This window comes from Hyperolius riggenbachi, chromosome 3 (assembly GCF_040937935.1).
Source record: "Hyperolius riggenbachi isolate aHypRig1 chromosome 3, aHypRig1.pri, whole genome shotgun sequence".
NCBI classification, from domain to species: Eukaryota; Metazoa; Chordata; class Amphibia; order Anura; family Hyperoliidae; genus Hyperolius; species Hyperolius riggenbachi.
This window is the reverse complement of record NC_090648.1, coordinates 233,205,134-233,221,257: the sequence shown is the minus strand read 5'-3', so window position 1 is coordinate 233,221,257 and position 16,124 is coordinate 233,205,134. Positions and strand designations below refer to the sequence as shown.

General features: G+C 41.5%; 1 protein-coding gene across 1 annotated transcript in view; it reads right to left on the bottom strand.

Moving 5' to 3' along the window:
• Nucleotides 1–1,852: 1,852 nt before the first annotated feature.
• Nucleotides 1,853–16,124, bottom strand: part of SMO (smoothened, frizzled class receptor) — a 40,996-nt gene continuing 26,724 nt past the window's right edge. The window contains exons 8-12 of the mRNA XM_068272627.1: nucleotides 13,546–13,654; nucleotides 11,576–11,761; nucleotides 9,369–9,517; nucleotides 8,117–8,251; nucleotides 1,853–4,476 (exon numbers count right to left, since the gene is read on the bottom strand). Coding sequence (XP_068128728.1) covers nucleotides 3,884–4,476; nucleotides 8,117–8,251; nucleotides 9,369–9,517; nucleotides 11,576–11,761; nucleotides 13,546–13,654 — 1,172 coding nt within the window. The 3' untranslated portion in view covers nucleotides 1,853–3,883. The remainder of the gene's footprint in view (nucleotides 4,477–8,116; nucleotides 8,252–9,368; nucleotides 9,518–11,575; nucleotides 11,762–13,545; nucleotides 13,655–16,124) is intronic.

Below are 16,124 nucleotides of genomic sequence, written 5' to 3'. Positions count from 1 at the left end.
ATGCACATAAAATATAAATTAAAAACAGGGCAAAAGTGTATATGAAGGACAATAATGCACCCAGCAGAAAGGTTCATATATACAATTGTATTCAGTCAAATATTTCCATAGGAAAAAAAAAGCTTACTACTGCTGTTAAATAAGAACATAAAATGAACTTTATCATTGACAACAGATTTGTCATGATCTGTTTTGAAAATGACCATTGGTAAAGATGTGTTGCTGCAATTGCAGCAGAAACGTTGTAGGTGCTACAAATCTCACGTGACGCAAAACGTATCCTGGAACTGGGCTGTAAACAGAAACTGTAATCCAAGGAAAGATCAGACAAAAGGGTCACTGCAACAACAGGATCACAGCTTATTTTCTAATTCTATTAGTAAGGCTTAGTTTACAAGGTTTGGCAGATTAATGCATGAAAGTATGCAAAAGCTCATGCAAAAAATGGTGGGTGTCCAATCTTCTTCAACTGTCTAGAATAAGCTATAAATCACACCTGAAGTGAGCGGCATATGGAGCCTGATTTACAGTATGTAGTTCCTTTTAAACAATGCAAATTGCATGGCTGCCCAGCTGATCCTCTGCCTCTAATACACCGTAGACCCTGAAAACATGCAGAGCAGATATTTCTGACTGAAGTCTGACTAGATTAGCCACATGCTTGTTTCAGGTGTGTGATTCAGACATTACAGCAGCCAGAAAAATCAGTAGTACTGCCAGGCAACTGGTATTATATAAAAGATGATAAATATGGCAGCCACCATGTCTCTCTCACTTTAAAATTCCCAGATAGATGCATACAAACATACTGCTTTTTTGTAACTCTTTTAATATAAGCCTCAAATAAAGACTGATCACACCTTTAACAAGCAGCTGAGATTGACTTATAGCTGCCACTTTAAGCATTATGTATAAACTTCCAGTGCCAGTCAGTTTTGATGGGATAAATATTTAGGCACACCCATCTGGTGAAGTATATTATATATTAATGGAAACTCAGATGATTCGCTCCACAATCAATATACATTAATAGAAAAATATTTAATACTAAGTACTGTCCTGTATAAAGTAAAAATGTAAAAAAAGTATTTTTCTATAACTAACAGAATCCATGCTATCTGTTGGCTCACGACAACCTTTTTTTTGTTGTGCGTGTGTGTGACTTTAAAGCAGTAGGATCAGCCATACTATGCCAGGGAAAAAAACACATATATAAGTAGATAAATACTTGATCTACTTACATAACACATGTATTATACTGTCCACGTTTTGATTTCAGTGAATGTTATATAGTAAATTACAAGAATTCTGTTCCTGGTGGGGGGCCATGTCTTTTGCCCACAGTTAAAGAGGAACTGTAACGACAAAACGGCCCCTGGGGGGTACTCACCTCGGGTGGGGGAAGCCTCAGGATCCTAATGAGGCTTCCCACGCCGTCCTGCGTCCCTCGGGGGTCTCGCTGTAGCCCTCCGTACAGCCGTGATGCAATATTTACCTTCCTGGCTCCTGCGCAGGCGCTCTGATGCCTCTCGGCGCCGAAGTAGGCGGAAATACCCGATCGCCGTCGGGTCTGCTCTACTGCGCAGGCGCAAGTTTCCGGCGCCTGCGCAGTAGAGCGGACCCGACGGAGATCGGGTATTTCCGTCTATTTCCGTGCCGAAAGTCGCCACAGCGCCCCCGCTGGAGCCAGCAAAGGTAAATATTGAACTGACAGTCGGCACAGTCGCCGGCTGTTCGGAGGGCTGCGGCGAGACCCCCGTGGGACAGAGGACGGCGTGGGAAGCCTCATTAGGATCCGGAGGCTTCCCCCACCCGAGGTGAGTACCCCCCAGGGGAGGTTTTTGTTGTTACAGAGTCTCTTTAAGGCTAACTCGTGATGTCATTTCTGCCCTTTACTTTTTTTCTTGTCTCCTCCAATCGCTGAGTCACCTCAGCCTTGCTTGTAAACACAAGTGAGTAGGGGATTAGGTTTCAGATAAGAAGCTGGCAGGGAAATAAAGGGAAGAGGAGGAATAGATTATAGATAAAAAGAACCCCCAGCATGCAATTCTTTGGCACGACTACTAAAGGGCCAGTGTTCCTTAAGTATGTGATAACTCCAAATCATAACAGCAGAAAAAGTTTTGAAAGTTTTGAATGCAGGCTTGGCATCTTTATCACTTAATACACTCAGACCAGTTGCTGTTGAAATTTGATTTTTATGGTGACGATACCGCTTTAACAAGGAACTTATTTAATGACAGTTGCTTTTGCCTACTTTTGAGGATTTCATGGACCTGTTGCATTGTACAGTCCCTACACTCAGATTAAGTACAATCAAGTACAATCCTGCAATGTCAAAGGAGAACCATAATCTTAAGGTTCATACCCACCGCAAGATTGTTCGTTCCTCATGTTTCATGAATTTTAACAAAAATTCAGTAAACAACGGATAAAGACGGCCAACGAACAGCGACGATCGTTTATTTTGAAAGACCGTCTTGATGGATCACATCAGGAACGATTGTATAATATACAGATTAAATCAATGGACATTAGCAAAAAAATAATTTGGTTTAAACAAGCGTTCGCATGAACATTTGCGTCCCACTAAACACAATGCTGAAAGATAGATTGGGGAATGATCGTTTGTCGGCAGAGTTCATTAAAATTTTTGCTTGTCTTGCAAAGCACTCTTAAGGTGGCCACACACGATACAATAAAATGATCTGATTTTACAGTAATTCGATAAAAACGATCGTATCTCTCGAAAAAATCGAAAGCTTTTTTTTTCATTCGACTTAAAAATCCGATCGGATTTCCCGTTTTTTTCGATTTAAATCGATCTGGAATGCCAGATATTTCTCTTCAATTTCTACTAAAGATTGTATCTTTCTACTAAAGATTGTATGGTGTGTGTTGGATTGCTAATTTATTAATATACACACCCTAGCAATTTTCTCTGAGTTTCCAATCATTTTCATCATAATTGAGGAAAAAATTGAACATAGGTGTGTGGTACATTGGTCAGATTTTTTAAATGTTACAATCTGTCAGAAAAATTGATTGCAATTCTTAAATTGAACAGATATTTAAAAAATTGTATGGTGTGTGGCCACCTTTAGACAAAGTTACTCTCAATCCAAGGTTTCACTGAATGTACCAATGTGATGAAAATGATACAAAATCCTGCTTATTCCCAACAAGCAAGTACCAACTGAGATACTTGTATTGCAGATTGTTGCAATATAAAACATATGACATAAGTTGACTAAAAATTCCAATTCCACTGGTTTCTACACTGATTTTTTTGTACAATCAGATCTGAACGTGACCAGGCTAACCATGTCCACACTGTCAGATTTAATAACTAATTGAAAGGCTGCAGTTGGTATCAGAAGAACAGACATGCCATGTTTTTTGCAATTAAGTTGTATCACTAAACAGATACTAGAACACAAAATTCATCTCAGCCTAGATAACAATTCTTGTATATGCACCATGCTCACTGAGATCAGCAGTTAGCTGTCATATACACAGTAAATATTCGGCACATCGGCAGAATAATGTCCATCATATAAGGCAAAGTAGGTGCTACTGTGGTAAACTCTCCACTGTATAGCTGCATTATGAATGAACAGTAAACAGACTTTCTGCACTTTCTCCTCAACTCAAGCACAGCACGTGTAATTTCATACTTCTGGTTCAGTTTGTCCAAAATTGGCAGTTAAATAACAATTATTTGCAGGAAATAGTCCCTTGGCAAGACTTCACAATTCTACGTGTCTCCGTTTGAGAAATTGCCATTAATACAATACAGCGGGGATCCATAAGATCGGGATTGTCACTGGTAACTGTAGCCTAAGTAAACCCAGCAGGAGTATATAAAGTGCCTGTTCTATTGCTAGAAATCTGAATCGGTATCCATGAGTTCTGCATCCATGAGGTTTGCTCTGGAGTGAATTGGGGGGATTTCTACTCTTCTGCTTTGAGTTCTTTCATTGCAATGACCATGTCTTATGGAATATGATGGAAGGTTCCCATTGGAATACTGGAATACACCATCACGCCTTGGATAAGGCATATACTGAGCACCACTCTGTTCAGCTAGAGGAAGTTCATCAGGGGCGTAAGGGTGAGAAATATGATTGGTATGGGTGTATCTTTTGTATCCAAGGTGGTCATCCATATTTCCCACTTGGTATAATCCTCCGTTTAAAGGTGGCCATCTTCTATATTCTCTGCAGGATCCTGGTAGGGCCTCTTCAGACTCCTGCAGTTCCACTGTTCTGGTCACTAGACCTGGCTTAACTGGAAGCTTTGGTAGACGAGGTACTGCTGTTGAAGCCCGTACAGGGTAATTTTTCATACCAGTATTTTCATCAATTGGTCTGACCTCTTTCTTCTTTCTCCTTTTCTTCTTCTTAATTTTCTTCTCCAGTCCATAGGGGTTGTCTGCCTCTGCCAGCCACATGGCTTCTCTTTCTTCTGGAGGAACTAGGGAAACCAAATTAAACCAAAATGTTATAGAAAAAGTAAGAAGGTAAAGGAAGATCAAGTACAGTGTTTGGAAACATGGGAGGTTTATATCACACTCTGTTCTCCCCAGTTCAGAGATGAGAGTATGGAAAGGCTGGCTCTGTAGGTGATGACTATCCCACCTAATGCAATGTGGCAGAGCTCTCTGCTGACAGAAGCAGTTTTTTTTTCAAAAAACACAGAATATTTTCATACTCAATGTTTTGAGAAAACGAGCTTGTGTAAATGTACACAGCTCGTAAAAGTATTTTCTTTGTAAGATTTTTACTGTTGTCTGTTTTTTTTTTTGGTTTAAGATATTCTTCTTTCACTACCTGTCCAAAAACATGGCATGAAGTTAGAGGACATTCTACCAAAGGGAAATATCACAGTTGCCTGCTGTTAGCGGAGTAGATGTCCCCAATGGAAGACTGGGAATCCCCAACTCCATACTGTATATCATTGCAGTGGTGGTGAGAACGCTTACATTTTTATTTCACATATCACAAAACAACATAAAAAATGTCTGACCTAGGAGAAAGACCAAGGCTTAGCTATAACTAAAGAAGATTTATATTTTTATTATCCAATACAATAACACACATTTAATACAAATTCCTAGCATTTAAGAAAATCTTGGGTTTGGTTTGAGGTTCCAGAATCTAAAAAAATAATTAGGCCATTGTGAGAAGATACATGTCAGAAGGGTTTACTTCTCACAAATACATTTTCAATTTCTGGTCATTATCAGGAAACTAATTATAAAATTGTGTCAGACTTAGTGATGTTTTTAAAATGTGAGACCTGGTGGTCTGAAACACGACAACCCGCTCCCAGCACAGAACAGCAGAATAGGGTGCATTTCATTAGCATTTAAGAAAATCTGGGGTTTGGTCTGAGGTTCCAGAATCTAAAAAAATAATTAGGCCATTGTGAGAAGATACATGGAAGAAGGGTTTACTTCTCACAAATACATTTTCAATTTCTGGTCATTATCAGGAAACTAATTATAAAATTGTGTCAGACTTAGTGATGTTGTTAAAATTTGAGACCTGGGCCCATATGCAATTCACTTTTTCACCTTAGTTTTCTCCAAGGTGATATTTTTAAACTTGTCAATAAAATGCTTTTTAAGTCACCAGAAAACGAGAAAATACTTAGTTAAAAAGTACTGGAAAACTGCTTTAAATTGAAGATGAAAAATTATCTCCTAGGAGAAAACTCAGGTGAAAAAGTGAATTGCATATGGGCCCTGGTGGTTTGAAACACGACAACCCGCACTTAGCACTAAACAGCAGAATGGGGTGCATTTCATTTAACCCCCATACTTCCTCCTTCTCTGATACTTCGTCCTTCCAGCTTGAAAGCAGGAAGTATCTGCGTTAAATCAAATGTACCCATTCCTGCTATTCGGTGCTGAAAGAGGGTGTTAGGGTTCTGAACCACAAGGTCCCAAATTCAAACAACAATGTTAGTCAAACTAGTAAATCTATCGTGGTGTTTCTGGTCAATGCTGGAGGTGAGTGTGCTCTAAGATAAAACTTCTAGTAATTCAGGTGTTCCACGCAGGAATCAAATTATCCTGGTTGAACTACAAAAAATATTTGACCATATTGCACTCACAGCATTGTAAATAAAAAATACAATACTACGTAGTTACTTCTCCACCATTGTTTAACATTTTTGATAAGTGGGTTGTTGCATCAAATTGTTGCTGTCAGTGCCCTCCATCCCCTGCAACATGGTGTGCAGAGTGTGCTGCTCTTGACTACCTGTGCCCCCTGGCTTGTGGAGCTGAGCGTGCAAGCAACGTGTCAGCGGTGCAATGATCGGGGATTCTTCCTATGTGGCAATCGCAGTGTCTCATATCTATGATGCCATCTAGTGGCTGTAATAGAACGCGGAAAAGCCGCCGCGTGTACTGACAGCAAGGCGGCTGATTCCGCGTCCAGCGCGGCGGTTTGCACGCAGCAGCGTGCGTCTGGTGTGGCTGGGACTGTAAGTTCACACAGATTAAGGAATACGCGCGCTGAGAGGCAGAACCTTTATGACAACCAAGGAGGGATTAGCTGACCAGGTCGGTCAGCTGACCTCAGAGCTAGTGACTATTGGTTGATCATTGATGGGTGGCGCCGGAAAGCGCCGCTCTATACATAGTTACTGCTGGTCAGTCTCAGGTTGTCTGCCATTGCGAACACTTACGTGGAAGCACTCAGACCTTAGTCAGATTCTACAGTGTGTTAGAACCAGGAGGACCTGGGAATTCACACTGAGCCAGATTACTTCTGTTATCATTGTGTTATACTTCAGACTAGTTCCAGGGTGTCGAGACCACGGACCTCACACCCAAGATTAGGGACTTGGTGTTATCATTGTGTTATACTTCAGACTAGTTCCAGGGTGTCGAGACCACGGACCTCACACCTAAGATTAGGGACTTTGTGTTATCATTCTGTTATACTTCAGACTAGTTCCAGGGTGTCGAGACCACGGACCTCACACCCAAGACTAGGGATACTGTGTACCATCATATTATACTCCAGACTAGTTCCAGGGTGTAGAGACCACAGACCTCACATCCAAGACTAGGCATTGTTTGATATCTGTTATGACCTATTGCTTTTCTGACTATCCCTCTGCTTTCTGATTCGGTACCTACGCATATCTGATTATCTGTTGCCAACCCTGCCTGCCTTTGGATACCGAATCAGCCTTCTGTCTCTGTACCTTGTGTGTCTGTGTGTTGCCGACCTGGCTTGCCCGACCTTGAGAGCTATCTCTCTCCTTTAAGAGATAGTCTCCAGACCTGCTAGTGACATCCACCTTTCAGGTGTCACTCACTCACAGGTACTTCCTACTTTCAGCCTGGGACTCCACCCCTTTGGAGGTCTCAGGCTGCTGGAAGGTTTTTGCACTTCTCAGAAGGCAGTATCGCCCATACTGCCAAAGACCACCTGCTCCTCGGGTGGTCTCACTCAAAGTCATTACTGTTGCACCAAACACTCACACTATATAGGTGTCCAGAGGTTAGTCATACTTGGATTATCGGGGATTCTGCAGATCATCAATAATCGGGTATATATCTGTATTGTTGGTGATACTGCAGATCACCAATAATCAGATTCTCTTTGTGTGCTGACACCGATCGTTACAGTGGCTTCTTGAGACACAGCTGTATGATCCTGGGGCACATCTGGCTATGGGGAGGGGGACTGACTTGTACTGGGGGAACATCTGGCTACTGTGTAAAGGGGTTATATCGGGGAGGGGGATTATATGCGAGTCAATCACTTTTTCCTGGTTTCTGAGGGAAAAGTGGGTACCTCGGCTTTTACACGGGTCAGCTTATATGTGAGTATATCCGGTAGTTAAATTGAAAAAAAAAAATCACCCTTCCCTCTCCACTTCTACAGTAGCTTCTATTCTCTTCCAGATATTTATCATGTGGTAAGACAAACTATTATTAAAATAGACTAAAAAGTGTAAGGGGTGGCTTAGCTCTCATAGGGACACCAGCCTATACAGTCACAATAAACATTTACTTCAGTACACATGCTTGTCCATATCTACATTATCCACATGTTATTTGTTTTGCATATGAAGTGTTTATATTTGTCACCTGGAGTTGCCACGGGAGTTACAGTAACATCCTGAGGTAAAATGGCTCCTCTCCTGGCGACCATCTTCGTGACATGCTGTGCCCATGCTGAAGACATATCAGCTGATGGTTCATTAATGTCAAAGTTGAGTCCAGCTGGGAAAATAGGGAATAAACATGGTGACTGCAATCATGTAATTAAGGTAATTCCACAGGATATTACTAGCAGTCCAACATACAACTTGAAAGGAGTGAAATAGAGAGGAATCCCTCTTTTTCCTTTTTAAGGATGCCATGCTGATCTTTTTACTTTACTAGTGTCTGCATCACGGCCAGATGAGTCTGGGTCAGTGGCTCAGCAGCAGAGGATCAGCACAACAGCCAAACAAGAAGCATATTCTAAAAGGAAATTGGCAACAAGACCCACATAATCCTCATGTTTCACGATGCCAAGCTCTAATGAGTACATTGCTTTACTACTGTGCTCATTGAATCTAAAAACAATGACCTCATACTGCTGCAGAGTTCTTCACATTCCAACACGAGCTTGGCCCTTCTGCAATATTATAAATTCCTACAATTGTACAGTATCCATTGCATGTAATGGTGGACTTGGCACCTCAAAGCTTAGATGAGCAGTATGGATTAAGCATACCGTATACATTCGCATAAAAAAAACAACAACACATTTTTGGGACCAAAAAAGTGTCAGCTTATATGCGAGTCATATGTGGGACCCAATATACAGTGTACACATTGGACCCGTGCCTGTATCTATAGTTACCTCTCCTCATCCCTGGCAGCCATCTTCCCCTCTCCCATGCATCTCCCCCTGCTAGGGGTTCTGGCTTTACTGTCTTCTTGTTCTGGGCAGCCATCTTTCCGTTTCCCCTAAGACTCTGTACGTCAGACGTCAGCGGCGAGTACAGAGCTGCAAGGGAGATGGGAAGATGACTGCCTGGAACAAGAATACGGTGCAGCCTGGATCTCTAGTGATGAGTACAGAGCTGCAAGGACAGGGAGACGAGTGCCAGGAACAAGGAGTGGTAACTATAAATAACAAGCACACTTCCAGTGGGAACTCTTTATCACATACACAAGGAGAAGCTTGAGGAGACATTGAGGTTTCGGCTTATAAGCGGGTCACACATTATTAGGTTTTTGTGGGGCAAAAGTTGGGGGGTCCACCAATACTCAGCATGGTTCATACGTGAGTATATACGGTAGGAAATTTTTCCAATGTAGAGTGGAAAAGCTCTTTATTTATACATACCGACTGGTCCTTCATGGGACACTGTGTGCAGGCTAAAGGACAGCTCCTTTTCAGGGTTGTTCAGCAGCTCCTTCCGTTTGGAAAATGCCTTTGCAATCATTTTACTTTTCTTGATTCTCTTTGGTTCATCATCACTGCGACCTAAAATTCTGTTAATCATAGGTATAAAATTATACTAACAGACTAGACAGTATATAAATAATAGATCATATATAAATATTGCTTTTGAATTCTGGTCACAACATTTTTTTTTCCACTTTGGACAGTGAAGAAGGGTTAGAATCTCTGTCAGAATTGTCTCTGTTAGAAACTTCCTTTACTTCCTGTTCCCAATAAAGTATCAGAAAGTGTGTAAATCACAAGAGTAATAAAAACATTTTAGTGTAATGTTATAATATTTACTAGTTGTATATTACTGCCTTTGTTGGTCTCCCATCTGATGGCCACTGAGCACCTTCCCAGGTGCTATTAAATACAGTAAAGTGGGAGCGTTTGTAGCCCCACAAGTCAGAATTTGACAGCAAAAAAGGACATCATGTATGCCACGTGTAAGTTCAATTATGGCCAAACTCAGATGTGATTTAATGCAATGGCCGCCTCTGCATGAGCATCGCCTTCAGCTAACCATGTGAAAGAGGCCTAAGTGTTGGAGAGATTCACTCATGTCATGTTCTCAGCAACATAAGGGCTCATTTTCCTTTTATTCCAATGCAAGTGCGCATCCCAATCCCTCTAGCCATGCCACGTATAGCTCTGGAGATTCACATGCCTGAAGCGAAAAAATATTGCCGACCATCTGGTTTTTTTCCCGTATGCAAATTTGGAAGCAGCCTATTGATTGCAATAGGCACCGATTTCCTGTCCAAATCTGCATGCTGGGAATTGCTCTGAATCGCCCCTAGTGGAATCGAACCCCCAGACAGGAAGGGGAACAGGGTAGGAGGAATCTCAGCAAGGACCCAAACAAAAACTAACACCTCACAGTTAGGTTAAGTTTGATACATACCTAAGTAGGGGGAAGGCTCTGGATACCATAGACCCTTCCCGGTCCTTGCTCCGACCCGTCTTTCCTCAGCCGTTGAAGCTATTTGACCTGCTAGGTTGAAATGTTTTCCGGTATTCCTCGAGCAGCTTTCAGAACTACTTGTGTCCCTGAAAAGTTCCAAAGATGAGCTAATCTCTACTCCACATCCATGGGTCTGGGCTTGCTTATGCGTAATACAGATGCTCTCGTCTTTGGAACTAATCGGGAGAAATTAGTAATTCCAAAGGCAGCCTGAAGAGTGCCTGAAGACCTAGAAGAATAAGTAACTTCAACCGGGGACAGCACAGGAACGACAGGACAGACTAAGGACCTGAAAGGCTCTGTAGTATCCAGAGCCATAGGTATGTTTACAAGCCAGAAGTTTGCAAATAAGCTAAGTTTAGAGATCTGCAAAATCTGTCTTACTTCTAGGTCACATGGTTCGTGGACCACACAGGAAAGCGAATGTCGAAAACTTCTATTTTATTCAAAAACTGAATCTCATTTGGTAATAATTTAGCGCTGGTAAAGACAGAGAGAAAGTTATATAAAATTATACACAAAAGCTCAAAACAAGGGACAATATTTATGCTAGTATAAAATGAGCCTGATGAAGTATAAATGAACTATAACTAAATTACTTTGGACCCGATCCAATTCACTGTTTTCTCTTAGGTGATATTTTTCACATTATAAATAAAATGCCTTTTAAGCTACCAGCAAGCAAGAAAATACTCAGAATAATTTTGACAGTACTTTTTTTTTGAAAAGTTATTTTAAACAAAATATGAAACAATATCTCCTAAGAGAAAAAACTTGGGAGAAAACGTGGATTGGATGAGGCCCAATGTATTTTAGTTATAGTTCATTTATACGTCAAAGTTTTTTACAATGGCGAAGCCTCTGCACTTTATGCATTGCCCTATAGAAGAAAAGGAAATTATGTATAAACAGTGGACTATCACAAGAAACTACCAGGAATTATCATTTTAGGTGACAGAACTTAATTGTCTGTACAAAGTTTTCAAGTCATAATTATTCTTCAGCTGTAAATTTCCACTTCAGGCTTGAACATGACTTGAGTACTGTGTCGTTATTATCACACACTAATAATAGGTTGTCCATTGCAATTTTTATGAAAAAGCCCATGGGAGACGCTCAGTTTTTCATCTCCTTGTCTCACCTGCACCAGGCTCTCTTCCAGATGATAATGGTTGCTTTGGTCCACACCCATGTACTCATAGATATGCCAGTGCCAAACATGGCAAAGAGGTTAATCTTTTCCACCAGAAGGCTGGGCTTGTTCTTGATTTCACACTCTGGGGCAGGCTTGTTGTTCTGAGATGCAATAGTAACATTGGCCTCACACCTGAAAGAAAGCAAAAGTAAAATGCAGAGGATTTAAGATATTTTTTACAGAGCTGTACAATGTTTAAACAGAACTCTGACCACTAAGATGTATTTTTCCCCGTTTCCTATTGTAAGAGTCAATGGGCTCTATTCACAAAACTTCTCATAAATGACTTATCACCTAATTGATAAAAATAACGTTTCAGCACATTTACAAGCAAAATAATCACTTAAAGTAAGTTGTTCCTGATTAACTTTGTTTCAATATTACTTTTCTTACCTTAATTATATTATATTTTTGCTCTTTGGGAGCTTAAAAATGTAACATAGAAAGGGCCATATGCAATTCACGTTTTCACCTGAGTTTTCTCCTAGGTGATATTTTTAAGCTTGTCAATAAAATGCACTTTCATTTACCAGCGAGCAAGAAAATACTCAAAATATTGTTTTAAGTGCTGAAAGTTATTTTAAATAGAAGATGAAAAAGTATCTCCAAGGAGAAAACTCAGGAGAAAAAGTTAATTGCATATGGGCCAAAAGGTGAAAACAGAGAAAAACAGGTGAAAAAGCTTTGTAAATCATGCCCAATGGGCCTGATTCACTTTTTCTCCAAGTTTTCTCCTAGGTAATATTTTTTACTTCCTATCAATAAAATGCCTTGTACGCCGCCAGCAAAAATATTTTTGACAATACTTTTTCACCTGCTTCTTGGTACCTTTTTAATTGCAGAGTGCTGAAATGTTATTTCAAACAGAAGATGAAAACTTATGTCCTGGGAGAAACTTTGGAGAAAAATTGAATTCAGGCCCAATATGGGCTCTGCATGACTGAATCTCATGACATTGTGACGTAAGTCCTTTGCAGCCTGTTAACAACAAATGCGAGTGGAAAGGCTTGTATTCTAGTAGTGTTGCTTGTTATGATTCTAAATGTGCTATACATCTAATTGTTATTTTGTTCATTTCTTTAATTCACATCACATTAGTGATTATAAGCTTGATATGTGTTTGTAATCAAATCACTTAGGGACTCTATTTTCCTCTGTCATTCATAGGAAAAACATTTGGGCCCATATGCAAATAACTTTTTCTCCAGAGTTTTCTCCTAGAAGATTGTTTTTTTCCTCCTCTCTTTAAAATAATAATCTGCACCACACGGTAGGTGAAAATGTACTAAAGAAATTATTTTGAGTACAGGTAGTCCCGGTTAACACATTGAGCCATCTCTGTCCCCTGTACCTCCTCTGTGCCCCCATGTACCCCTCTGCCTTTATTTTCCCCCTGTGCCACCTTTGCCCCCCACTGTGTCACCTCTGTCCCTGTTCCTTCAGTGTCTCCATCTGGGCCACCTCTCCCTTGTGCTTCCACTGTGTCCCTCTGTACCACCTCTGATCCCTTTGTGCCTCCTTCTGTCCCCCTTTATCCAGGGCTCGATCACAGGTTTGCTTTAAAATGTGTAAAATATTAATGCAGAACTTTGAACTCTCTATATATTATAGTGTACCACAGCAAAATGTCATTTTAGTGAGTTTGAGTTTAAAAAACATTTTTCTTTTAATTTGTTTGAAATTGATTTTCTCAAAAACTATAAGACCTATTTGAAAAAATGACGTTCTTAGTGGCAGGTAGTTTGTATTTCAGGGACTACCTGTATTTTCTTGCTTGCTGTTTTTTTTAACGGTATTTTGTTGTCAAATTTAGAAAATATCGCCTAGGAGAAAAATCAGGAGAAAAAAATGAATTGTATATGGGCCATGGTATATTGTAGATGGTGAAAGTCCAACTCTTAGCTTGTAATACTCACAGGACATATTCTCGGAAGCTTCTCTCCCACTCTGCCTGGTGAAAAAAGTCATAGAAATGACAGGTGAAGGTGAGGAGTACAAAACCGAATGCTAAGACTCCAAATATTCCTGCACCAAAGAAAAGGAGGAAATACAGGCGTATTTTTAAATAGTTACCAAATCAACAACAGCAACAACATAACTTGTAATTTGCTAAATAAAATATTCAGGGAAAGCATCATATTTGGCTCCATGTTGTTAAAATTCCATTACAGCAGCCTTAAAGAGACCCTGAAGTCTCTTTTTTTACCTACTTTTCTCATAAAATCCTCTTCAGTATGAATGCCTCACTTGAATCGCTGCATCCCCGCAGCAGATGGTTGATTTTTTAGTTTGAGATAGTCCTGCAAAGCTCCCTGGCTCGCAGGGCTTTACTTCCTAGAAGAGGCAGAGCTTTGAGCTGTAGCTCTGCCTCCTCCGCAATTAATCTCTGCTGATCGCCGCCTCCTCCCGCCCCTCTAGGTCTTCTTTCACTGAGAGGGGCGGGGAGGAGGCGGAGACCCGTGGAGATTGATTGCAGAGAGGCTAAGCTACAGCTCAAAGCTCAGCATGATCTGCGACCTGCATAGTCGTGGAACTTTGCAGGTAGTTTTCTCAGTAATATATCACCCATCTGCCATGGGGATGCGGCGATTTAAGTGAGGCATTCACGCTGAAGGGGATTATATGAGAATAGCAATTGAAAAACGAGACTTCAGAGTCTCTTTAAGCCTCATACACACGGTACAAATTTTCATCAGATCAACCGGTGATCTGATAAGAAATTGCATTGTGTGTAGATGTCCAAATTGTTTCCACAAAATAGATTTTGTGTTCGATTTTGTGTTGATAAGTACCCAAAATCGATCGCAATCCGCTCTGACCTATCGGAAATTATCTAATAGTTCTGTCGATCTGATGGAAAATTGTACCGTGTGTACCCAGGTTAACACGCTTCAGAATTTGCATTTCCCAATAATCTTATCAGAAATAGATAAGGAAAGATAGCCAATGAGACCCATTTGGAACATCATACCTGCTATCCCTATAAAAACAAAGCTTGTGCATAAGATGATTTAGAGGAACTGTAGTGAAAATAAGTAATGAATAAAATTGCTTGTTTTTTTTTACAATATTCATTTATAAATTATTTAGTCAGTGTTTGCCCAATGTAAAATCTTTCTTCTTCCTGATTTACTTTATGAAATATATCACTGGTGGTGCTCTTTAGTTCTGCCAGGTGATGTTTGCGGAATGTTCAATGCTGATGGCAGCGATTTTTGAATTTTTTGCGCGTTTTTGTTTTATCCTCCCGGCGCTTTGCTGTGTGCTGTAATTTTGTATAAAGCGCTTTTTAAAGCGCTTTTGCAGAGCGAGTTGTTTTTTCATTTTCTGGCGCAAGTGAGGAAGTGAACTCTTTGACCCAGAAAAGAATAAATACAATGTATTTATTCTTAAAAGCGCTGAGGAATTCCCTATATAAAGTGATTTCCCTATACCTTCCATTGAGCAAAAAAGCTCAGAAAATGGTACAGGCAGTGCTTTGCTAAGCGGAAACAAACCCCTCAGATGTGAACACTCTCATAGGGAATCATTGCACAAGCTTTTTAGGGTGATTCTCAAAATCACCGGCGCTTGAAAAAAGGGCAAAAACGCCCTAGGTGTGAACGAGCCCTGACTGAGGGTTTTATGCACAGAGGGAGATATTGCTTGGTTGGCAGTTGGAAACAGACATTATTTCCCTACAATGCAACAAGACAGCAAACCAAGGTCATGACATCACACCGTGGCAGGGGTTTCAACACAATATCAGCCACACATACCTCCCAGATGCTCTATTTGAAAAAAGGGAAAAATGTGTCATGGGAAAAGGGGTATCAGCTACTCAGTGGCGGACATACGGCCGTGCAGGCCGTGCCGCCGCACGAGGGCCCCTGAAGTTCCGCTGCTTCAGGGGCCCATTAAGTATTGCAGGTTTTTTTTTTTATTTTGCTTTTAATTTTTTTAACCTGGGGGGCCCCGACTCCTTTCCTCCCCCCTCACCTCGGGCCCCTCCCCCTCACCTCGGGCCCCCCCCCCTCATGCGGCGGGAGAGCGGAAAATACAGGAAGTCTCCAGCCGGGGCTGCAGCAGACGCTAGAGGCAGCTGCCGCTTGGTCTCCGATATGTCTCCAACTTGGAGACATATCGGAGACCAAGCGGCAGCTGCCTCTAGCGTCTGCTGCAGCCCTGGCCGGAGACTTCCTGTATTTTCTGCTCTCCCGCCGGCCGCCGCGCATACCGGGAGGGGGGCCCCGAGGTGAGTGAGGGAGGATAGGAGTCGGGCCCCCCACCCGGATAGCTACCCACCCAGCTACCTTACCCACTCACCCGGCTACCTTCCCCACCCGGCTATCTAACCACCCTGCCGGCTACCTACCCACCCACCCGGCTACCTACCCACCCGGATACCTACACACCCACCTGGCTACCTACCTACCCACCCGGCTACCTAACCACCCACCCGGCTACCTACCTACCCACCCGGCTACCTAACCACCCACCCGGCTACCTACCCACC